Source organism: Nomascus leucogenys, chromosome 1a (assembly GCF_006542625.1).
Source record: "Nomascus leucogenys isolate Asia chromosome 1a, Asia_NLE_v1, whole genome shotgun sequence".
Lineage (NCBI taxonomy): Eukaryota > Metazoa > Chordata > Mammalia > Primates > Hylobatidae > Nomascus > Nomascus leucogenys.
The window spans coordinates 68,517,559-68,543,898 of record NC_044381.1 but is presented as its reverse complement, the minus strand read 5'-3'; the positions used below and the strand labels follow the sequence as shown (position 1 = coordinate 68,543,898).

Sequence of the window (26,340 nt, the reverse complement as noted above, 5' to 3'; positions counted from 1 at the left end):
TTTGAATACTTAAGTGGGTATTCAGGAGTTCTTGCCAACAAAGTGGCACTTATGGAATAGTGAAAGGGGTTAGGAGGAGGAGGGGAAGAGAAGACAAGATGATATAGAGTACTGTGAGTGATTCCCTGCAGAGCATGGCTCCAGTTGTTATCTGGGTGTGTGACCTCTGCCCCAGAAAGGAAAAATGAAGCTAGAGATACACGGGACACAAGGGAGAGTAACTTCCCAGAGTGAGGAACGTGTGGAATACAGTGCCTTAAGCACACAGGCTGTGTTATCAAGAAGGCCTTGACTAAATCCTGGCTTTGCCATTTAGTTTTGTGATCTTAGGTGATTCATTTAATCTCTTTAAGCCTCAGTTTCCTGGTCTGTAAAATAAAGATTAAAGTACCTTTCATATAAAGTTATGAGGATTAAAAAAATACATATGAAGTGTGCCCAGTAAACACAGGACTCCATAAGCATCACCTGCTGTGGTAATGTTCTAGTAACTGATGGATACAACACAGGTATAGCTTCACTTTGAGGAATATCAAAAATTATTTATCAGAGTTGCTGCAAATGCCATTCCCCAAAGCAGAAAAGCAGATTTGGGGAGGAGAGAAATAACAATGCCATAATCACTGAAAAAGTCAGATTAACATTTTATAGCCAATTGTCATCTCACTATTAGAACCATTAAAAAACACTCCATCCCGCTTCCAGGCCAGAGGAAAAGCACCATGGCCTCCAAGACTGACCTGCAATAACAAAAAGCAGTTCAATGAAACTCTTTTAAAAGCATGTAAAAAATGAAATAATTTTTAATGGAAATGAAATCCTAAGGTTTTCCTTCTCAATCCTATTGAGAAGATGTTTTTCTCAGAAGCTGAAGACTTAGTTGCCGTTTCGTACCTTATACAATCTGTAGTAATGAACAGCGACATCATCCAGTCGGACAGCCTCTTTGATATATTTAAGATGAGCTTCGGAAGCTGTTAATGCAAACTGATCTTTGTGCATGTTTGGAATGTGCTTCAGGATATAGTCCTTCCCCCTCTTGGAAACAACCTGTTGGGATACAAGGGGTGTGCAATGCAACATTTGTTGGAGAGATGTAAGTTCTACCTCCACCCCCAAAATGATGAAAGAATGAGAAGCTAAAATAGGCCATGTAAACTGGTTGGTTTCCATTGAAAATTCATTTTGTTTTCACCATCTGTTATGTTACTAGGCTGAATCAGCTAATACTAGAAGCTATAGAGTCAATTTAGTTGTACTGCTGAATACCTAAGAAGAAAAATCACAACAAATAGGAAAAATAAGTTATCTTTGCTTTAAAGTCACCAAGAGATAAACACTACAGAAACTTTCATAATTTTATACACATAATTGTTAATACTTGGTACCATGAAATACATCCATAGTAGGCACATCTTCAGGTTCTAGATCCTACCTAACTCTTAAGAAAATTACAGCTACAGAGTGGGAGGTTCTAAATGTTAATCAAAAGAAGGCAGGGGACTGGGAGAAATTCTCTAAAACATTTTTGGTTCTTGCATAAGAGGCTGATATGAACACTGTTGGAATACTTATGAGAATACCGTTTCATTCAAACACTCATTGTGATTCACTGTGACTTAGATTTTCATCAGACAGTACTCTGGGCTTTCAGATGTCAAATATATAGTATCCAGCAGCTGCAGGCTAAGAGAAAGGTGTTGATTAAAGTCTTAGCTGATTCCATAAGGAATATAACAGATGGAAAGAATTATGCAATGTGAGCAAAAGAGTCGTGCTTAAAATAATCAAAATTTAAAAATTACAGACTTTTTGGTTTTAAAATGTCTTTATATTGACATTTTGTTTCTTCCTACTGAATATTTTACAGAAATTAAATATGATGAATTAATAGTCAGTTGTCAAGTTCTGGTAAGAACTCAAGTTACACAGATTTTTCTTTCCAGGTTCTTTTCACATGGTAATCAGTTAAATCAGTTATTTATCAACCTTTTTTTCAGGTCAAAAGCACACTGAAAACAGTATTTGTACGGGCACTAAAGTAGATGGCTTTGGTGATCCCAAGGGTGGGGGAAACTGTATCTCAGCACACTGGTTGCCCTGGCATACTAACTGGATTTCAATAATCAATATTCAATGAGCACTTGATGACAAGCAGAGAATGCAAACATGCTACAGACAGCAACAGTTTGACAGACATTGTGATTTCTCTCCAACAAATGAAGCACTCTAAGTCACACAACAAAAAATTACTGAGTACCTCAATATGAAGAGCAGATGAAATAGAAAAGGTTAAGGTTATGCCCGTCTTTCAGAACACACTAAGAAACAGTTTACTGGGAGCAAGAAATAAACCATTTTAAAATAAGATGTAAAACACTATACCCAGGTTCTTCTTGAGCACTGGGCACCTAGACAGTCTGCCCAGGAGCGACACCTGAGCTGAGTCTCGGAGGCGTTAGCCAGGTGAAACAGAGAGGGGCTTCACTGGCTAAAGTAACTGCAAGAAGAAAGACCTGAAGCATGAACCACAGTAAGTACGGAGACATACCAATGGCTGGATGTTGCCAGAGCCTAAAGTTCAAGGTGCAGGACAACCAGAAAGGAAGCTGGAATGGCTGGCAGGGACTACAATCTGGAGAGTTTCTAGGTTATGCATGGGAGCCTGAGCTTCACTCCACAGGTGACAGAGGAGGCCCTGAAAGTTTAAGTCAGAAGCAAAATCATCTCATCCGCAGGCTGTGGAGTAAAGACTGAAGCAGGGACAAGCTTCTGCAACAGTGCTGCTGAGAACACGAACCTAGAAAGAGCAGGAGCTAAGACAGGGAGAGGAGGCAATGGACATTTAGGAAGGCTAATGGCAACAAAAATAGAAGAGAATTTTATTTCTTAAGCTGGGTGATTGGTATTCAAGCACAGACATTACAAGGTGTTGCAGTCGATGGGACAGGACAGGGAGAAGGAATGGTGACAAGGCAGAGTTCCGTATGACTCTCATGTACTCCGAGGTAGGAATACGTAGAAATGAGGTGGCAAGAAGATGAATTTGATTTAGGACATCTTGAGTTTGAAAGGCCTATGGGTAAACAGCTACCTTATGGATATAGTGGAGAGAAACAGATTTGGGACTTGCCTTCACGTAGGTGATCGTTAAAAGCATTAATTTGGATGAGATCTCCCAAGATGTGAGTGGTTAAGTGTCAGGTACAGCAGCAAAATTTAGTGAAAATAGTCTACTGGATATGTCAATATAAAGCAACTGGTGTCAATATAAAGCAAAAGTAGGGCATATTTAATTTTTTACTTCTTTACTATATTGATAAAAAGCAACCTAACAGGCAGCACCATGAATGGACTGATGGGGAAAGAAGGCAGATGGAAATGGCTTGAGGAACACTTGTGGGAAGCAAAGAAGCTGAAAATATCAAATACACACTACCTCTTCAAGACGCTTTACTGAGAAGGAAAGGCAAGAGTAGTAGCTCTTCTTTCCCTCCCCACTTTCTTTCTCAAGGATGGGTGAGTGAGAACTAAACATGTTTTGTATGTTCTCACTGAAGAAGAGTTAGTTTGGAGAGGGGCTAATGATAGAGAGAGACAGAAAATACAGCATAGACATGGAGGAAGGCTGGGAAGAGAAACAGACAGGGTGGAGTGGAGAAAGGGCAGCTGAGACAGTTCATGTGGAATAACCCACATTTCTTGCTGAAAGAAGGGGTTAGTTCCTCCCCTGAGAGTGGAGGACATGCAGGCCGGAGCCAGAAGTTGACATACTTGTTCTCTCAGCAAAGGAAAGCGAGGAATAATCTCACTTTTTAAAGAGTTATGTTTTTCTGCCTTCAAAGGGAGAAAATGCTGCTTCGGTAAGCGTAGGCAAGAAGGTCAAGGACATGTCAATGCCGAAAGGAGGCTGGTAAATTCCAAGCTCCACCGTATTATCAGGATGGATGGCAGTCCTCTCCCCCATTCACCATAAGCAGACTAAGTCCATGAAGACATGATGTGCACCATGTTCTTAAGCATTAAATATCTGGGCATCACAAAGAATTTGGCCACATAACATCTGTGTTCCCATTTCTTAAAGAGTATGAGTAGCAACACTACGAACTAGAAATGCCGAAAGAAAAACACTCTTTCGAATTTGAAAACAGTGCTTACCCAAGATGGGAAGTAAGCCTCTGGCTCGAAGTATTTTCCATAGTGCTTATTCCTTTTGAAGTTCCCAAGATCAGCCTGCAGGGCAAAGGCTGCCAGCAGGAAGTAGGCCTCCTCTCGGAGCACACACTGAGAATGAAGAACTTGTTTTCTCAGGTGCCAGTAATAATAGTATCTTGCTGCTCTGTCACTAGAAAAATAAAAGAAAACAGAACTCACATTTTGATGGAACAATCCAATGACATGTAAACAGAACCCAAATCCTTCTCTCCATCTGGTGACAGGAGCCCTTCTGTTTCTGCTCCTCCCTCCCACCTCATTGAAAAGGAAGCGGTTGTAGCTAATATCTGATAGCTGCCTCACTGAGGTTGCAGGGGGTCAGAACCCCAAGTCAGACTATCGAGACAATAAAAATAACGTTTCCTAAGGCTTACAGCATTTGATTCGTTCAGAGAAGAAAAAGGTCTGAATCATTCCACTCTAAAATGGTAAATATTTCACTGAACAAGTATTAGAATAGAAGCTAGACATGTGTTGTCTGTACTAATTTTGCCACAATGATGCTGCACACATGACATAAATAAGGAAAAATCTGAGGAGCAATCCTGCTTCAATGTTTTGCTGTTCTTTTTATTATTTTTTAACTGAACACACTACAAATACTCTAAGGCCCTTTATAAGTATTTGCATATATACTCTTCTGGAAAAAAATTTGCTTAACAAAGGTGTTCTTTTCCATTTTTTAAATTTCTCCAAGAAGAAATGAAATGAACGCTTTCCTTAAACCTGTTTTTGGGGGTTTTTTTGAAGTGAATGTTATGTTACTGTTATGTTTTCATAGGCACATGTCACGACAATTATTATACTCCCCACAAAAGTAAATACTAACAGAGCACTCATTACGATTTCTTGAGATCAGAAATAAATACAGTCACCATTAAGTATGTTAAGAAATGCTGACTGGGGAAAACATGGTAAAAGCTCCAAAAAATATTTACTGGCAAATAGGATGCTTTTGTGATCAAAGTAAAAATGTGTGTGTACGTATTTTAATGAGCTCATTTGCCTCTACATTATTTCAGGTTGAATGTTTACCTGAGATTCATAGCTGATGTCATTAGCAGATAACAATAAACACATATGGGTGTATTTAAACTAAGACCATGGTTAAGTAGAAAGAGCTTAAAAATAAAGCATTTATGCAAATTTTCCCCCCTTAGGACAGAGTACTTTTCAGAGCACTTTTGTTTATAATGCCAACCACAGATGGTTTGGACTGGTTCATGCCTGGGAAAAAGGGGCAGAAGTATAGGGATGCATTAAAACTTAGCCCCAGGGGGTTAACTATTTGTTAAATATATATATTCCTTCTTTCCAGGTCAAGCCACACTTACCAGGTAAAATAAGTAAAAATTGTGTGTAAACTGAGAATAACTAATAAAGTGTCTTAGCCTTTTTAAAAAAATCCTTATGGGCTAATTTTTTTACTTTTTAATTTGCATCTGGCATTGATAAAAATATCAAGAGCTAATTTTACATATAACTCACTAGCCAAATGTATTTTGTTTCTTTCAAGTGGAACTTCTCAAAGTTTAAAAATATATAAGCAAAACAGAGTTCGTATTTCTAGTATTTTCTATCGGCCAAGAAATCACCTCTGAAAGTTTTCTAGCACTGAATCCTCCTATACAGACTGAGCTTCTGAAATGGTGAATTCTGAATTTGCATCCTGAGCCTACTACTGTTCATGCACACACCTCCAGAAAAAGAATCAATTACCTGCCCTTGTCAAACTGCATCTAAGATTCTGATAGGATAGCTTCACTGGGCTTAATCTTGGTTTTAAGGCTACTGCCAAGAATATAAACAAGACCCCAAACATGAAAAGAAAACCGATTATATAAACACCCATCCACTTTCATAGGAGAGTTCCTGCCTCTGACCGACCCACTCCCACCTTACCACTGGAAAAGAACATAATCTTTTAATCAATCTCCTCACTCTTTACAAAAGTGCTAGTTTCTTCTTGAAATAAGTATCTTTTTGGAGACTGATTTGTTTATGAAAACATGGAGTGGAGAAAATGTGGGCCAATGATACTGTTAATATTTTTATCAATAGTCCAGCATTCTTTCATTTAACAAATATTTACTGAATGTCTATTGTATCTCTGTTTTAGGGACTGAGGATATACCTGCGTACAAAACATTAAAAAGAAAAAAAATTGCTGCTCCTACAGAGTTTATAGCCTAACAGGTGAAGACAAAGAATAAACACACGTAACTTATTTGGTACGTTAGAAAAAGTGCTATGAGGGAAAAAAAAGGGTTTAGAATCACTCCCTGTCCTCTTACCTGATCAATCTGCCATTTTCCACATAGTACTGCACACGGAAGTGGATGATCATAGGAGGCCCAAATTGGTCGATACCCTAAAAACAAAAGCACACACAAAAATCAAGCTATTTCTAGTTACTTTGAAAATGAGTTTCGAAAGCAACCAAAATACAATTATTTGCAAGATACTTTTTGATCACTAATAAGTTTTATTTACTTGTAATGAGTAGGGGCTTGTGGTAGGTAGACAGTTGCCCTATACAGATACCAGGTTCATATAAAATTAGGAAGTTATAAAGCAAAACAGGGCACCATCCCTCTATCTGATTTTCATTCACTGTAATGCCAATGACAACATAAGGGAAGATAAAAATAAATGCCAGTGGAAATTTCTAGCTGAGATCCAGCTCCTCGCTCAGCTCTGTTCCCTGTGGTGACCATTTGCTCCTTATTACAAATGTTCTCTTGTTCCTCTGACATTCCACATACCAAATTCTAATATGCTGTTTGTTTATTTAGACATTCATGTTCTTTACTTTGTAGCTGGCTTTGAAGTAGCCTTCTAGTTTGTTCCAAGACTTCTTAAATACAAATTAGAGGATCTAGGATTACTATTCCTGACTTACTAGGGAGGTTCTGGAAACACGAGGTGAATTCCCTATTAATGTTCTCTCATGTAAATGAAATTAATGTTTGTGAAATAAAGCACCAGTATAATGAACGGACAAAGCATCAAATGCAAGTACAGTAAAAGTAGATTCAAAAATTAGTAATAACTTCTACAACAGCAATTTTGACACCCAGCATAGCCACAAAAGAAGAGCAAATAATTTTTCCATACTTTTCATTTAAAAGCATTATTCCAAGATTACTAAAATTATCCAACATTATTTAACAGATAATCCAGATTCCATTTTTTTCTATAAGCTATTAATACTTGATTAATGTGACACTTTAGAACTTATAATTTTCTTTTCCCATTTTCTATATATACTAAGTATATATACTATATATACTTTATATACTATACTATATTTTCTACTATATATACTAAGTATATATATAGTATATATATACACTTTAGAACTTATAATTTTCTTTTCCCATTTTCTATATATACTAAGTATATATACTATATATACTTTATATACTATACTATATTTTCTACTATATATACTAAGTATATATATAGTATATATATACACTTTAGAACTTATAATTTTCTTTTCCCATTTTCTATATATACTAAGTATATATATAGTATATATGTATAGATACAGTATATATATAGGATATATGTATAGATACAGTATATATATAGTATATATGTATAGATATAGTATATATAAAAAACATAATTTTCTTTTCCCATTTTCTATATATACTAAGTATATATACTACTATATATACTACTATATATATACTACTATATATATACTACTATATATATACTTAGCATATATAGAAAATGGGAAAAGAAAATTATAAGTTCTAAAGTGTATATATATATACACTATATATATACTATATATAACTTAGTATATATAGTAGAAAATATAGTATAGTATATAAAGTATTGCTTACAGTTTTCTTCCAATGTATAACAGCTAAAATAAACATTTTTTTAAAAAAATCAAAATAATTTTGCTTATAAATGTAATCTCACCCAAGTGACTTCGTATTGTCGTACCTTGCTGGCCTCTTTCTTCCATTCTTTTGGACAATATTTGTAAAGCTTTTGTGACAACTCCATATACACATGTTCATTATCTGTACATTTAAAAAAAAAGGAGATCAGATGCTAAAAAAAGGATTTTTAAAAGAAAAAATATAGAAACAAGTTTCTTCTAAAGCCTCAAGATTTGTGAATGTAGTCTGAATTCACATATTAGAAAACCCAAAGAGATACTAGAAGATAAAAGGTACTGTGAACTAGACATTGAGATACTTGTGAATTATTTTGCTTTTGCAATACAGAACACATACTATTAAAGTACATAATATTTAGAAGAAATCTTAGTTTCCAACTTCTGCTTTTTCTTAGTTTCTAGGGTCATTATGACTTACAGTCTAACTTCTAACACTGTGGGTGTTAGTCTTAGGAAAACATGCTTTTGTTCAGCTCAAAGAAGACTGCCCTCATAGGTACAAAATAATAAAGCAGGGCAGAAACAGCATCTTTAATTGCTATGTAAGAAATTCGAAAACACGGTATCAGCTCATTTCCAAGTGAGAAGTCTGACCCACATTTTGTGAAGACTAATCTTTAAGACTATTTCTTGTCTGTGTTCCACACACAGCAAAACACAGTATGACAAAATGATAAACCCTTACTCACACAGCCTTTGGGATCAATTTCATGGAAAAGAGAAGAAACATTTTATGAAAAACAAGTATGGATGCCAAAATATCCTTTCCAGGGGATGATGCTCATAAGGTGAACAGAAAATAAGACTGCTAAAACCTGTGTTAAAGTGATGTAAACACGTGAAAAGAAGCTGGTAGAAAACAAACATTTTCATATTTCCCAAAGATAATCTTTTAAAAGAGAGAGATATTTCACAAAAGAAGTCTTTGGCATTCCTATACTGTACAAAGTTTTAAGTCTTTTTAAAATTCCTTTTATTCTAACTATCACTAAGGAGACATCTTCATGGAAAGCTCTGCATAAAAATGTACCTGTTCTGGAAGTGTGTCTCTTTGACTACTCCAAAGATGTGCACACTTTGCTACACTTTGACTCCAAGCTGAATACTGGGATTTGACTGGAAAAATGCCAGAAGAAAACAGGAAGGGTAAAGTTACTCGTTGGTTATAAATGACATTAAGTTAACCAATTTTAATGAAAGGGTTAGAAAAGACATCCCAGAGGCAAAAAAGGAATGCTACTTAAATCCAGTTATTAGGTCAACTAACACTATCTCCCATCTCTCATATCACTGATTAAACATGAAATAGACAAGACCAGACAATCTTCCTGTCGAAACTGATTTGTGTTTGGCTTGAGTCCCATCTAAAGAAGCAACATAATGAATAAAGACTGTTCACCATAATAGTACATATATATATTTTTAAACTGCCACTATACCTCTGCCACCTACAGTTTGACCAGAGCTTTATACCTTAAGAATTCTCAATACACATTAATCCTGCAAAGCCAGTGGAGTAGTAATTTCCATTTGACGTGAAAAAACTGACATCGAGAGAAGTCAAGTGGCATGTCCAAAGCCACACTGCTAGTTAGGGGTGGAACCAGAATTAGAACCAGGTCAACCGATTCCTGTTTCAATGTTCTTTCGCCATACTACTAACTCTTTTTTAAAAAGGACATCTTAAAAAATTATTTTGAAACCTAAGGAAGCTATAAACTGGCTTTATTGGACTGATTTGTTGAACAATAAGGATATAGCAGTAGTTGTAGTAAGAAGAATTAACTTTGAGCATGGAATACTAAAAGTTACTTAAAATCTACAGAGCCTCTTATGGCTCTCAGACTCTTCCCTGAAAGAACAACTGAAGTTTTGGCTGCATAAATGTCTTCTTTTGAGAAGTGTCTGTTCATGTCCTTTGCCCACTTTTTGATGGGGTTGTTTGTTTTTTTCTTGTAAATTTGTTTGAGTTCATTGTAGATTCTGGATATTGGCCCTTTGTCAGATGAGTAGGTTGCAAAAATTTTCTCCCATTCTGTAGGTTGCCTGTTCACTCTGATGGTAGTTTCTTTTGCTGTGCAGAAGCTCTTTAGTTTAATGAGATCCCATTTGTCAATTTTGCCTTTTGTTGCCATTGCTTTTGGTGTTTTAGACATGAAGTCCTTGCCCACGCCTATGTCCTGAATGGTATTGCCTAGGTTTTCTTGTAGGATTTTAATGGTTTTAGGTCTAACATATAAGTCTTTAATCCATCTTGAATTAATTTTTGTATAAGGTGTAAGGAAGGGATCCAGTTTCAGCTTTCTACATATGGCTAGCCAGTTTTCCCAGCACCATTTATTAAATAGGGAATCCTTTCCCCATTTCTTGTTTTTGTCAGGTTTGTCAAAGATCAGATAGTTGTAGATATGCGGCATCATTTCTGAGGGCTCTGTTCTGTTCCATTGATCTATGTCTCTGTTGTGAAGAAATGCTCATCATCACTGGCCATCAGAGAAATGCAAATCAAAACCACAGTGAGATACCATCTCACACCAGTTAGAATGACCATCATTAAAAAATCAGGAAACAACAGGTGCTGGAGAGGATGTGGAGAAATAGGAACACTTTTACACTGTTGGTGGGACTGTAAACTAGTTCAACCATTGTGGAAGTCAGTGTGGCGATTCCTCAGGGATCTAGAACTAGAAATACCATTTGACCCAGCCATCCCATTACTGGGTATATACCCAAAGGACTATAAATCATGCTGCTATAAAGACACATGCACACGTATGTTTATTGCGGCACTATTCACAATAGCAAAGAGTTGGAACCAACCCAAATGTCCAACAACAATAGACTGGATTAAGAAAATGTGGCACATATACACCATGGAATACTATGCAGCCATAAAAAATGATGAGTTCGTGTCCTTTGTAGGGACATGGATGAAACTGGAAAACATCATTCTCAGTAAACTATCGCAAGGACAAAAAACCAAACACCACATGTTCTCACTTATAGGTGGGAATTGAACAATGAGAACTCATGGACACAGGAAGGGGAACATCACACTCCGGGGACTGTTGTGGGGTGGGGGGAGGTGGGAGGGACAGCATTAGGAGATACACCTAATGCTAAATGACGAGTTAATGGGTGCAGGAAATCAACATGGCACATGGATACATATGTAACAAACCTGCACATTGTGCACATGTACCCTAAAACCCTAAAGTATAATAAAAAAAAAAAAAAACAACAACTGAAGTATACACTAACACAAGGATGGAGCTTAGCAACTGTGTTTTATTGTTTTAACTACCACAGGAAGAAACTGAAGAGCAAATGGCTGATTCACAAGGTCCTGATGTGTTCTCTGCTCCATGCTCTTTAGCCTCTCCTAAAAAGGCAACTGAAAACAGTCTACATTTTGGGGGAAAGGGGCCTTGTTTATCAGCTGACCAACTTTATACTGATATACTTTCCAACTTGGCAGGTGTAAACATGTTATTGTATTGACCAGATTTCCAAGATATCTTAAGCCTTTAAATTTAAACCAATTCCAGCAGTAGAAAATAAAACATATTCAAGAATAAGATAGAATACACCGCACCAAAAAAAATTCTTCTTGACAAAATGAGCAAAGAAACATAGAAGACTAAATAAGAGAAATTTGAAAATATCATTTGAAGGAAGAAAGCTTATAATAAATGGCTTTAGAGAAGTCCCAGAAATTTAACTCTAACTAAGGTGTTATGAGAGAAGAAAGCTTTTATGAAGTCCTTTACTTAAAAATCTTCTCCTCATAAAGAATATAGAAGAAACTGACCCGATATTTCCAAGTCATATAGTCTGACTGGAAAAAAGAGAAGGGGTAAGAGAGAAAAACAGAAAATAAGATTAAATTAATAATTACTTTGTGATACTATATAGTTAATAGCAAGAGAACTTGAAAACAGAAGTCAGTTTAATGTCAAAAATTATAAAACAAATTAAATTACTTTCCTAAGTATTCCAGCTGCTCCCTGAATGCAAGGAAACAAAAATCAAGCTTGCTTCATTAAAACATGGAAGAGCAAACACAAAGAATCTAGATTCCCAAAGAGGAATCAATTTTTAAGTTCAAACTATAATAAATACATGCCTAAAATCCTAAATATTGTAAAAAATACACAGAAATTGAGATTAAAAAAATAAACACTACACCTACACTAAAAATGAAAATCAGTCCACGGGTATTTTGACAATCACAGTTTTATAACAATATGCCCAATTTAAGTTACAGCTATAAGATGTCATTTCCTCAGGGATAGTTGGCTAATCCATCAGAGAGGGCTCTAAGACTTACTTTGTATAACACTGAGTCCAAAGAGATGGCAGTCCTTTAGCCGGAGCAGGTCACAAACCTGGACCAGCAACTGGTGACACAGAATCTTAACCTGTAGGGGAAAAAGACATGAGGTAAAATAACAATTCAACTAAGTCCACCCAGGGAGCCACAATCAGGCAATTTAATGCATCGTAAATATACTCCTTGAAAGGACAAGCTGACAGTAGAAAACAACTGCTGCTTTATCCAAATCACTTTAACCTGGGGTTGTGTTTCAGTAATGATGATCACAGTACCAGTTTTTACAACATGGTAATAAAGTACAAGACTCACAGATCTTACCATACATGGACAAAGCTCTGAAACCATGGTGCATGATAAATGATAAATGAGTTTCAGAAAGTAAGCAGCATAGCCTACTCAGATTACTAAAAATATTTATTTGGCAAGTATCTTTTTTAAAAAATTTTTATTCATTTGTTTAATTGACTAATAAAATTGTATATATTTATGGTATACAACATAATGTTTTGATATATGTATATACCGTGGAATGAATAAATCAGACTAACGTATGCATTATGTCACATATGTATCTTTTTCGTGGTAAGAACACTTAAAATTTATTCTTAGCAATTTTCAAGTATACATCATCATTAACTACAGTCACCATGTTGTACAATAAATCTCTTGAACTTATTCCTTCTAACTGAAATATTGTATTTTTTTACTAATATCTCCCCAGTCCCCCTAACTCCTCAGTCTCAGGTAACCATCATTCTATTCTCTGCTTCCCTGAGTCAGACTCTTTTAGATTATGCAGGGTTTGTCTTTCTGTGCCTGGCTTATTTCATTAAACGTAACATCCTCCAGGTTCATCCGTTATTGCAAATGACATGATTTCCTTCTTTTTAAAAGCTGAATTGTGTTCCATTGTGTATATGTGCCACATTTTCTTTGTCCATTTATCCACTAGTGCACACTTAGGTTGATTCTGTACCTTGACTATTATGAATAATACTGCAATATACATGGGAGTGCAGATGACTCTTTGACATAATGATTTCATCTCCTTTGGGTACATACCCAGGAATGGGGTTCCCGGATCATATGGTAGTACTATGCTTAATATTTTGAGGAACCCCCATACTGCTTTCCATAATGTCTGTACTAATTTACATTCCCAGCAACAGTGTACAAGGGTTCCCTTTTCCCCACATCCTCGTCAACACTTGTTATCTTTTGTCTTTTTGATAATAGCCATTCTAATAGGTGTGAGATGTCACATTTCCCTGCTATTTAGTGATGCTGAGCATTTTTTCATAAAACTATTGGTCATGTGTATATCTTCTTTTGAGGGACGTCTACTCAGGGCAAGTATCTTTTCAAGGAAAGCTTTCCTCCTAATAGTCTACCCCAAAAACTCATCTACTGTACAATGAGTTGGTCTAGACTTTTTTTTTAAAGACAGAGTCTCAACCAACTTTTTTTTTTTTTTTTTTTTTTTGTAGAGACAGGGTCTCTCACTATGTTGCCTGGGCTGGTCTTAAACTCCTGACCTCAAGCAATCCTCCCATTTTGGCATCCCAAAGTGCTGGGATTACAGGGATGAGACACCATGCCCAGCCTGCCTAGCTTTTAATTTATCACTGTTATTTTGTCTAATATATTTTTAGTGCCTAAACCAGATTCCTTTTCTGAGTCTTAGTATAATTCAGTCACAAAGCCATATTAATTTGGAACTCTGGCGATAAGTTATTCTGACAAGTCAAAAGTTAACTGATAGTCTTTAAAAGATACAATTTTCTTTCTCAATATTATTATTATAAATAATAATTATATTATAATTGTGTATCAATAATTATATAATTATTATATCAATAATACCAGTATTATATCAAATAATAATTATTACAAATAATAATTATCTCCTAATAATGCCCTCTCAAATGTTTAAAGAAGTATTGTGGAGTACAGTAATTCTGCTGATTCTATCTTGTTGACTTCAGAATCATCAAGGTTTCTAATAAACTCTAATAGTTTGGATAGACTTTAAGAAACCACCCAGGTCAATTTATTTTCTGAAAATAAAACTCAGAAAGTTTAAGCTCATATCACTAATAGTGGCAAAGGCAGCAACTCACAGCTTCTTTGTGTATTAAAATACTTTAATTATTAAATATATTAAAATACTGTAACATGACAGTATATCATTTTACCTATACACATTACATATGGCATCTCCCCTTTTATTAGTACTATTTGCTTTCAAATCCTTTTTTTCAATGATAATGACAATGAGTTTAAGTTATAAATTCTAAAAATTAACTCTGAATTAATGACTCTTTATCATAGCTTAATATGAAACTCAGATTAGGAAAATAAAGACATGCCAAGATCCCTTGAAATTTGAAAGTCAAACAATTCAGAACTGGTGATAATTCCAATTGTAGTAAGAAGAATGGGTTTACTGCTCTTTTCCACATTCATTATTAAATAGCAACCAACCTAAAGTATCTTACCCACTGGAAAGAGCAGAAAATATTTAAGACCAAAGTAGCACCAAATGAGCTGCTTGGAAGTACCAGGGACTCATGCAGGGACAGTGTCTTATTTTACATTCAGGATGTATAGTAGGCACTCAGTAAATGCTTGATGAATGAACGCCGGCAATCTGATTCCCTGTGGGCTCCTCCTCACCTTCATTCCGTTCCATGACTAGAGATCAAGACCACTTCCTGAATTACTGAGCAAACCATTTTATAAATATGCCATTCAGCATTTTAGGAAAACTGTATAAATGCAAACCCACCCACCAACACCACTGGAGAACACATTTGCCAATGGGAAATCATTATCATTCTCTTTGTGTACAGCTAGCTTGAATCACCTGACATCCTAGATTTCTGTCCTGTAGAAGTCCTATGTCATTTCCAACGTTCACTTTAAAAGGCCTCTGGATTTGAGTTCCATTATCATCATAATTCTACTTTACAAATAAACATAAACAATGATAAAGAAGAAGAGAACACATCAAATATCATATAACATTCTTAAGTTGAACTATATACTACAAATCTGTGACTTAAAATGTCATGTTGTTTACAGCACCTTTAATGCTTAGTTTGACTGTATTTAAAAACGTTGGGTACAAGGCAGCCAAGATAAAATGCGATAAGAAGTTAAAATTCCAAACCACATACTAAATGTATAGGAAATAAACTGTTTTAACCTTGTGTGACTGTAGACCAAATAACGTTATATATTTCCTCCATGCAGCCCATACATTCATTATTGTTCTGCTAGTTTAAATCAAGTATTTGAAGCCTACTGGTAAAGCTCTTTAACAAATATCAAGTAAGTAGTGCTCTTATTCAAAAACTATAATTAAATAAGGCCATGGCTCTGAAGTCTTGCCTGCTGTGAAAATAAGCTTGAGTTTTCTGTATTTGCATATTATGAGTCTTTAAGGCTACATTTTAGCTGATTGTGAAATTTCTCAAGTTCTTTAATCTTCAGGAGCAATGGGAATGTTAAAAAGTGCTATACAGTATGAGGTATTAAGAATAAGAATTAAAGCTTTATCTAAAAATATACTCTATATGGACTTTTTTTTTTCCCTTGAGACAAGGTCTCACTTCGTTGCCCAACCTGGAGTGCAGTGGCACAATCACAGCTCATTGCAGCCTCAACCTCTCAGGCTAAAGCGATCCTGCTACCTCTGCCTTCCAAGTAGCTAGGACCACAGGCAGTACCACCATGCCTGGCTAATTTTTAAATTTTATGTAGAGACAGGAGTCTCACTATGTTGCCCAGCCTGGTCTCAATCTCTTAACCTCAAATGATCCTCCTGCCTCAGCCGCCCAAAATGCTGGGATTACAGGTGTTAGCCACCTCACCCAGCCTCTATATGGACTTTTAAATTAAAATAGCATGTGATCCTAAATGTTAATGGTTTGTTATTGTGCAGGAATGTTTAAAATATACTCTAGAAAAAAAGAATTACTTAGTCTTAGTGAAGACATATAAGCTCGTGGCCACAATTCTATCACTCAAATCTTTATGACTCCTACATTTACAATGGTTTTACTTCCAAAATTGTCCCAAGTTTCCATATTTGCCTGATGATTAAAATCATTAAAAATAGCTTCTATTAATGCAACTCACAGGGAATTCAGAATGACCAAAACACTAAATTTATTCCATATGAAAAAAGGCGACATTCTATCAACCACACCTGTCAGGGAACAAACTTTCATTGTTAAAAATATATAGAGAGAAATTATGAAAAAATTAGTTAATAAAATCGTTTTTGCTACAGTTAATTTATTACACTCAAACTCTATACACATTGACTGCTATTTTCTGAACACAAAGATAACACTTTGTAAAAAGGGAGGGCCTCTTGGCAGCCATGAATTGTTTTTCTGGTAGTGGGGAAGCCTCTATCCTACTTAACCTAGTCCCTTCTTTGGTCCAACCGCTTACTAGAGAGGAGTTTGGGCATAGTGAGTCTACATGCTTGTGTCCTACCTTAGACCTTCCCTGAAATAAGAAATCTTACAGGCCTACATGGGATTCAGACTCTTCATCTTGGTTTATTAACAGAGTACACTAATGAAATGAACAAACAGTTCAAGGAAATAAAAACAAGTAAATTGATACTCATGGGTTCACTTACTGAGCAATTCACATACGCCAGGCACTTCACTAAATACTTCATGCATGTGACATCTTTAAATCCTTGCAATGTCCCTGTGCATAGGTAAGATTATCCCTACTTCACAAATGAGGAAACCAAAGCAACAAAACAAAACAACTAGAAAATTTGCCCTAGATTGCAAAGTTGTGGAGTAGGGATTTCAACCCAGGTACCTGTGACTCTAAAGCCCACCTTAATCGTGATATATGACCTCACAGTCCATGATCATAGTCCTAACCATCTTAGAGAGATTATCATACTAACACTGTAAAAGAGAAGAGTTGAGGAAGTATAATTTATCTCTGCCTAGGGATTAAAATGATAATAGTAGCTATTATAGAAGCATCAGAAATTATGCTGTTAATCCTAAATTCTCACAATCACCCTGCAGCATAAGTATTATTCTCATTTTAAAGGTGAAGATGTTGAGGCTGGAAGAAGTATAATTAACTTTCCCAAAGTCATTCAGACATGAGATTTGAATTCTGGTCTGTGTGTTTTAAGTATATCCATGTGTTTTCACTTCCATACTACTCTTCAATTATTCTATAGCGGGAAGGCAGAAATGAAGCTAATACAAATTCAGTACCCACTAGGTACCAGGTACTGGGCAAGCTGAAATACAATCGAGTAACCAGAATTCCAGACAGTGAAAGAAACTAGGTGGTGCTGGCACATAGACCTTTGCCTGCTTCACTCAAATTTTAGAGTATCTATAGCATCTATTTAGGGCATCTTATGAAATGCAGATCCTTGTGTCCTACCTCAGACTCACTACATCGGCATTTCTCTCATCCAAGTACTAACCAGGCCTGACCCTGCTTAGCTTTTGAGATCACATGAGATCAGGCAACATTCAGGGTGGTATGGCCATAGACTACACAATCTGAATATTAGTAAGCTGCTCCAAATAATTCTGATGTACATTCAAGTTTCAAAACCACTGATCCATAGGAACAAATGAACTGGCTATCTTCCAGTCTGTTCTCTGTAACTATCTTTCTCAGCTGAGATTTTAGTATAAATTAATTTCTTTGAAAATTATAGTCAGCTTTCAGTGTTCTTCACTAAGTCAGATTAGCCTTCCCTTCACTTAAATGTGGTAATGTGTTGTTCCACAACCTGCTTGTGTGTGTACACACACACACACATACACACACGTTGCACCAGGTAAAAAGACAAATGAAAGTGAGAGAAGTTTCTTAAGTGCTTATGCTATATGTCCTAGATTATGTATATTTTTAAAAATTATTGGATATCTTTTATATAACTGTATAAAAAGTAAAACAAAATATTCACATATGTAAGTAGGATTAGATTACAACTTATTTTGCTAGTGCCCACACTGAAAAAAGAGATATATTGTCGATTTTTATTCAGTTTAAAAAACCAAATGCTGTCAAAATAATAGCCCATCACTTCACACATCCAAAAACAATTTCGGTTACCCCGAGAAGCAATTTAGCTAATCATTGGAAATTCTGCCCAAAAGATGACAAAGTTCATCCAATGGGCAGGCCTATTGGATCCTCAGACAATCCCTATAAGCAAAAATGAGGATACAGCAGTAAATTAAGAAATTGTGTTGATTGTCAGAATAAAGCCAAAATGACTATAGCAATAAGTAGAAACTTTTCTTAGCTAAACTTTTTAATGAAGTTATTTAAATGTCATATATATTTCAGCATAATATTTAGAAATATTCTTTTATATAGCAATTGGATTAAAAATATAGTAACATGGCCAGGCGCAATGGCTCACGCCTGTAATCCTAGCACTTTGGGAGGCCCTGGTGGACGGATCACTTGAGGTCAGGAGTTCGAGACCAGCCTGGCCAACATGGTGAAACCCCGTCTCTACTAAAATTACAAAAATTAGCCAGGCGTGGTGGCAGGCATCTGTAGTCCCAGCTACTCGGAAGGCTGAGGCAGGAGAATCGCTTGAACCTGGAAGGCAGAGACTGCAGTGAGCCAAGATCGTACTACTGCACTGCAGCCTGGACAACAGAGAAAGACTCTGTCTCAAAAAAAAAAAAAAAATCAAAATCAAAATAAATAAATAAAAATATAGTAACATATAGGAAAGGAAACTAATTCAAGTCATGCACTAAGGCAATTTTTTCCTCTAATTCCATCAGAATACAATCTATGAAAGAAACAGTATGAAAGTTGACAACACAAAGAGGGGTTGAAAAATGTTAGGCGTGACACTGATTACCATAAAATTGTTTGGCAGTCTCTACCAAGGCTAAATATAGTGTAATCGATGATTCACAGTAACTCTGCAGTATAAACCGAGAAATATTTCTACATGTGCATACACATAACATGTTCGTAACAGTTTTACAATAGCTCAAAACTTAAAACAACCCAATATCTATCCATCAACAGTAGATGAATAGATTGGGTGTATTCGTACAATGGAATATCATGCAACAATGTAAAAGAAAGAATTACTGTCACATGGATTCACATGAATAAATTTCACAGGCCAAATGTTGAGTAAAAGAAGCCTGAAGAGAATATATCACATAACTTCAGCTTCATGAAGTTCAGAAACAAGCAAAACTTTGGGGATAAGAGATCAGAATAGTTTTTACCCTTTAGGTGAAGGATATTGACTAGGAGGGATCACAAAGGATCTTTCTAGGGTGCTGGAAATGTTTTATATCTCAAACTGGGGATGGTTACACGGGTGTATACAATTGTAAACATTCATTGAGCTGCACACATAAGGTTTCTATACTTTGCAGTATGTAAATTATAACTCAATTTTTTTAAAGTTAAAAAAATTTCACATTCCTCAATGTTCAGGTTATCTAAGCAAGTTGACTATGACTCACCATAAGCAAGAGCTTAGTGCTCAAATGTTCAGCCTACGCACCTAGTCCTGGAAATTGGCTAGACTTTGGCTACTCTTCAGATAAAATCAAGATGCATATTAAAAAGCTATCTAAGGCCAGGCGCGGTGGCTCACGCCTGTAATCCCAGCACTATGGGAGGCCGAGGCAGATCACCTGAGGTCAGGAGTTCGAGACCAGCCTGGCCAGCATGGTGAAACCCGTCTCTACTAAAATATAGAAAATTAGCCGGGCGTGGTGGTACATGCCGGTAATCCCAGCTACTCGGCAGGCTGAGGCAGGAGAAAAGCTTGAACCCAGGGGGCGGAGGTTGCAGTGAGCCGAGATCACGCCACTACACTCCAGCCTGGGTGACAGAGTGAGACTCTGTCTCAAAAAACAAAACAAAACAAAAAAACTATCTAGGTTGGTGCAAAAGTAATTGTAGTCTCTGATATTACTTTCAATGGCGAAAGCCACAATTACTTTGCACCAACCTAATAGCGATGATTACCATTTCATGTGTGTGGGTGACAACTCTAAGCATTTAAGATACAAATTCATATACTTCAATAAAAGTTATATTTCGATCAAAAGTTTAAAAAGAGCAAATGTTTGTTTTTCAATATAGTAACCACAGTCCTCTAATTCTAACCCAGGTGACAGAATGTTGAAGGCAGCTGCACACAAGCCACAAAGCTAAGTTAACGTATGTATGGACTATTTGACAACTCAATTCTGCCACATGATTACTGCCCTAATTCTGTAAAGATTTCACCCTTAATCAAGTCATAAGTTGAATGTGGCCACTGGTGAAAACATAATATTTAGACATTTCTAAAACTGAATCTACTCACATTTATGATGATGTTCAGAGATTCATCGTTGGGAAGGAAAATGCACACACTGCGGCGGTCTTGCATGACTCTGTTGTTATGGAAATTCAATTTGTTCATTGTGTTTTGGACACTCCGGTGATCAGGGCTGGGCTCTGGGTCCTTGGCAATTCCTCAGGTTCCCAGCACTCCAAAGCCAAACTCGCCTCCTCATCACACGCCCTGCAGGAGAAGCATCATGGTGTTCGACTACGTGGGTTTCATAGCTGTGAAAAAGCCAAAGGGGAGACTCCTGAAGAAAGGCAGTGAAGACTGTGAAGAGCGGGTCAGGAAGATGAGCACAGCACTACTACTCTTGTGGGCACAGGGACAGCATGTCTCCAGCCAGCGCCACCTTGTTTAATACATGGGAACTCACTGAAATTCATTCTGTATTTTGCCCACAAAGTTTTAAAGCTTTCATCCACAGTCAGGAATTAAACTTATAACCAATGAGAGCCTCACGCATTCAAGGATGTACTAAGCACTATAGTCCTCACAGAAACAGAGATCCTGTCTTGGAGGAGTTTTCAGGCCCACATGGGAGATAAAGGGTTTTGAACATGAAATGACAAAAACAACAGCAATAAGAAAATTCTCATTCTTTTTCATTACTATCAAACTCAAATAAATGTCTTGGCTCTTACATTACACTCATTCTTCAACCATTGTGGTCTGGCTTACACTTCCTTCACTTCACCAACATGGCTCTGCCAAAGGAAGCCCGTGATCTCTACGCCATCACTTTAATTGATCTCTCTACGACATTTATCCTGGTTGTTAAGCCCTCTTTACAACATTCTTCTTAGTTTTTATAGCTCTGTCTCTCCTGCTTCTTTAACCTAATAATGCATACTTGATTTTTCAATTTATTATTTCATAAACCAATTAATACACAGATAAAACAAGACTGTATATATCGAACCATGTTTGCATAGAAAAAATGGATTTTGGATGCCTCTCATATCTAATTAGTTCTATTAAACATATTAATTGTATTGTTTAACTTATCAGGTTTTTGACATAGAGAATTTTGTTTGCAAGTAACAGAAATTTTATCTCCAATTTTCAATAATTACACCCATTATTTCTGTTTTATGTCTCACTGCATTGGTGAAATCTTGCAGAATAATTTTAAAACAGTAGTGGGTATTTTCTACTTTTAATGGGTGTGTCTAGTATTTCATATATTGTTGCTAATAGAACACTATTCAACCAAGACATGTCAAGACTAGTTGTCTCTCAAACCATTAGTATTTATATTACTCCTTTCCAGCTACATTTGTAGGATGTAAAAGACTATTTCCAGGAATACGGAACTGTTTTACTAGGTGGAGAGTATATATAACCATACGATTTTCACAGAAAATACATTAATACTCACATAAATCAAAGCATAAATGAAATAGAATCTTGGCCGATTTGCTTAAGGTTAAATGCATAACTCTTATCAGCAGGAGGGGAAAGAATATATTCTTAGATACTTGGCACATTTAGAAAATATAATCTAGTATTCTTCTTAAAGAATAAATAAAACATCATTTACAAGGGAATTACTCGAAACTAAAACAAATGGTAATCATACATACGGTACTTCATTATTAGGAAGGTGGCTAAAAGCCCATTTAGAAGTATTCTGCTTTTCTTAAAGAATAATAATCATTTCATGTTAGGTTATAGCCAGTACATCACCTCGTGGGATCATCGGAGGCCTGTGCTATCGTTCTCACTAGAATGGATGGTTAACCCATGTGTTCTAGGACCACAAACTATGCCCCAAGCTACTCATCCATCTAGAGAAAAAAAAAAAAGTATGCTTTTAGTTCAACAATTCCAAAGCATCAGTTGGAGGACCAGCGCTGGCTGCATCAGAATCACCTGGGTGTTTGTAATGAATACAGAATCCTAAGCAGGTATTCTGGCATTTCTATTCATACAGAATCTCCAGGGTCAGAGCTAGGTTTTCTGATGTGTAGCAACAGATGGAAACCACCACTTTAGTTAGCAGAAGGAAGGGACTGAGCAGAGGGTTGAATATAATACATTGGAAAAATATCTTTAGAGAATTGGGAAAAAGTAATGCATGTGAATATCACATCATCTTTATAATAGAAAAAACAAGGTCCTCAACATTGTCAAAGGTATAAATTCCTAACACAGGTCAAATTCGTGTGCTCAAAACATTTTCCTGAAAAATGTTACTAGGTGGTATAGGGATAAATAGGTTTGCAAAGTACTGTACCCTATATATGTCCTCTCTTAGAAATCAGAAAGTGTTAAAGGCTCTGAGAAGTGCTGCAGGCAACTTCTTATATTTAATGCAGTATATCTCAAACTTACTTGAGCACACACAATACTTTTTTCCCCGAAGGCATATCTATTAAGGTCCTATAGAACAATATTCTTAGGCATACCATTTAGAGAAACAATTCTAAAATGATTTTATCAAATATTATATTTCATGGCAAAATTTTTCCCTATATATTGATATATTCCAACACTTAGTCTTCCTTTTTGCAATATAGATCTTTTCAAGAAGAAATTATAAGCTTTGATTAAATGCATCTTAAATTCAAACCCTTAAGTAATATTCGTCCCAGTATAATAATTCTTATTTAAATCTATACTTCAAATTGAGTTAGTCCTATAATTCTTCACTTCTAATTAAACCAATTAAAGCAGAGTATGTCTACTGACCTACTGTCCAGAATTTAAAAAATAAACTAGGAAAAATATCTTCTGAGCTGTGGGATGTTTCCAGAGCTTCATTAAAATAACTTGAAATTTTCATTTGGGTACAATTTTTGCTTATTTTATGGTTCAAATATGCAGCACAAAAGATGACTGGAAGAGGATTATTGAAGCAAATTTAATAAAAGCAGAGTCTATATGAAGCAGTGCTGCTTCATTGCTGCTTTTTATGCTTTGAGGATGGCAAACTAGAAAAGCCCTTAGAGAGATTAAGTTTTTACTTTACCCAAGATAGCATTAAAGCTGATTAAAAGGCTCCACTGAAATGGCAAAATGGCCATATCTCTAATATGCGCCAGTATAAAACTTAATCTTAAATTGGGCAATCCTGGGGAAAAGAATTAGATTAAATTTATACCAATTTGAATTCTGGAAGTCAGCCTCACAACAGCCATTGGCTACTTATTTTGTGTCCTAAACTAAATCTCAACTCAGTCCCAGGAGGACATATTTCCTACTACAGGGCAACCCTTTTCTGCCCAATGATCTTAGGATCTACTATCTATGAAGGGTAGACCATGTGGTAGTAACATATTTTCCAGGGAACAAAAAAAATCAGTTTTAATACTGATCAAACCCCACTTTATTTATTATTTATTAATACCCAACTTACAAAAACAATATGTTAAGCTATACAATCCCCCCACTGGAACTTTAAGCACACATTATTATAAGCTCCTTATTTCCTGATAAGTCCCAATGGTTACAAAATTACTCAAGTTTGTTTTAAGAATCAGGAAGCCACCACCCATGGGCATTCAATACTGATTGTCATTTTTAACAAATTTTGTGTGAAATAAGCTTTAAAACTGGGTCACTACCCCTAAAAATATGCAGTTTTGTTATAATGTATCAATACTGATTGGTTAGTTGTGACAAATATACCATAATCACGTAAGATGTTAGCAACAGGGGAAACTGGGTGCCAGCGTGGTATACAGAAACTCTCTATACCACCTTTGCAACTGTTTTCTAAATCTAAAACTATGGTAAATTTTTTTTTAATTTTAAAATTAAAAGTATGTCACCAGAAATTTCCTACCCACATAATATAGCCTCATTTTAAATGTAGGCAAAGGAGGATTTTCAATTCTAGGACTGTCTCTAAAAAAGTAAAAAGCTGGTAATTTGATAAGATTACTGTAAGCAAAGCATGACTAAGTAGGCATGTATCAACAGTCAATATGGTATCTTCATCACCTAACAAAAACAAGGCAAAAATTTATCTTGGAAAACTGGATTGTAGAGAATCCTATCTTCTAATATAATCATCACACATTTATATAGCTCGTGTTACACACACAGTATGGTAATATTTATTTGCTGAAAAGCAGAATACAAAAGCATTAGATATTCCCCCTCCACCTATGAGTTCACCATCTAATTAAGGACATATCACTGCCAAGAAGCTTCAAACGATAGTATTGTCCCTGATTTCTAAGAGCACACATACTCTGATGGGCAACTCTCATGCCAACCTCAAAGGAAGATATAATGGATAACAGTATTAAGTATACAAATACTGTGCTATGAATACTGTAGCTAAGATCATTCTGGAAAAAACTGTATCATCTTTAATGTATAGTATCCTATCCCAAAAGTGATATCAAAATGTCTTTAGTAAAATGAGTTCTGTTTTTGTTCATTCTTTCATTCAACACCTACTGTCTGCCAAATGTTGCTGTATGTGCTGAGTACACTAACAGCACTAACAAAAATACCCTGCTCTAATAGAAACAGACAATAAGCATATGATGTAGATGGTGATATGTACTATGAAGAAGAATAAGCCCAGAGTAGACGATAGAGTTGATGGAGATGTGGTTGTGGTGTGGATGCTATTTCATACAGGGTAATCAAGGGAAGCATCTCTAATGAGTCAATATTTAAGGAAACACCTAAATGAAGAAAGAGATGTAATTTCCTTCTATCTGTCCATCCATCCATCCATCCATCCATCCATCCCAGGCAAGAGTTTTCCATGCCAAGACTCACTTATTGTTCAGAAAAGGCAAAATAATAGTGCTAATGATAGCTAGCATTTACTACAAACTTACCATGTTCCAGGCACTGTTAGGTACTTATGCTATGTTAAGGAAACCTGCAAACTCACTCTCATGCTTCCCATTCAGAGGTGGGATCTATTTCCCCTCTCCCTGGATCTGGGCTGGCCCTGTGGCTAACTCATGCTCACTAAGAAGTTTTTCCTTGTGGATAATCTACTTACGCAATACTCCTTGTAAGTACTCCTCAGTTGTCTGTCTCCTCTACTCAGCTCTTCTCAGAGGAAGGTCACTTCACTAGCTACATATTTTGCTTAATCTCCAATGACAGGCACATAGTATATGCTCATTAAATGTTAGTTGTTTGGCTTACTATACATGAAGATTCTACTGAAGGGTTTTTTAAACTTGCCACTACTGACATTTTGGGCCAAATATTCTTTTTGGTAGGGGGCTGTCCTGCACATTGTAGGATGCTCAGCAGCAGCCCTGGCCTCTACTCACTAGCTGCCAGGAGCCCCTCTCCAATCAGTTGTAACAATCCCAAATGCCCTCAGACATTCCGGAATGTTCTCTGGGGGCAAAATTACCCATGGTTGAGAACTAGTGCTCTACAGGTTTCCATATAGAGACACTATGGGCTACTTTTTACCATCCAGCTGTTTTTTATTTAATAATACAATTCTTATTAAATACATATTTTCCAACAAAAGATCAG

At 36.1% G+C, this 26,340-nt stretch overlaps 1 protein-coding gene across 4 annotated transcripts in view; it reads right to left on the bottom strand.

Annotated features, from left to right (window-relative positions):
• Nucleotides 1–26,340, bottom strand: part of FRMD6 (FERM domain containing 6) — an 82,128-nt gene that overhangs the window by 22,891 nt on the left and 32,897 nt on the right. For 2 of the 4 annotated variants that reach the window (XM_004087132.3, XM_030810496.1), the window contains exons 2-7: nucleotides 20,851–21,095; nucleotides 12,471–12,561; nucleotides 8,158–8,261; nucleotides 6,510–6,586; nucleotides 4,159–4,345; nucleotides 895–1,050 (exon numbers count right to left, since the gene is read on the bottom strand). In XM_004087132.3, coding sequence (XP_004087180.1) covers nucleotides 895–1,050; nucleotides 4,159–4,345; nucleotides 6,510–6,586; nucleotides 8,158–8,261; nucleotides 12,471–12,561; nucleotides 20,851–20,949 — 714 coding nt within the window. In that variant the 5' untranslated portion in view covers nucleotides 20,950–21,095. Of the gene's footprint in view, nucleotides 1–894; nucleotides 1,051–4,158; nucleotides 4,346–6,509; nucleotides 6,587–8,157; nucleotides 8,278–12,470; nucleotides 12,562–20,850; nucleotides 21,096–26,340 lie in introns of those variants that run through there. The other 2 variants (XM_003267682.3, XM_030810504.1) reach the window with 2 other exon arrangements.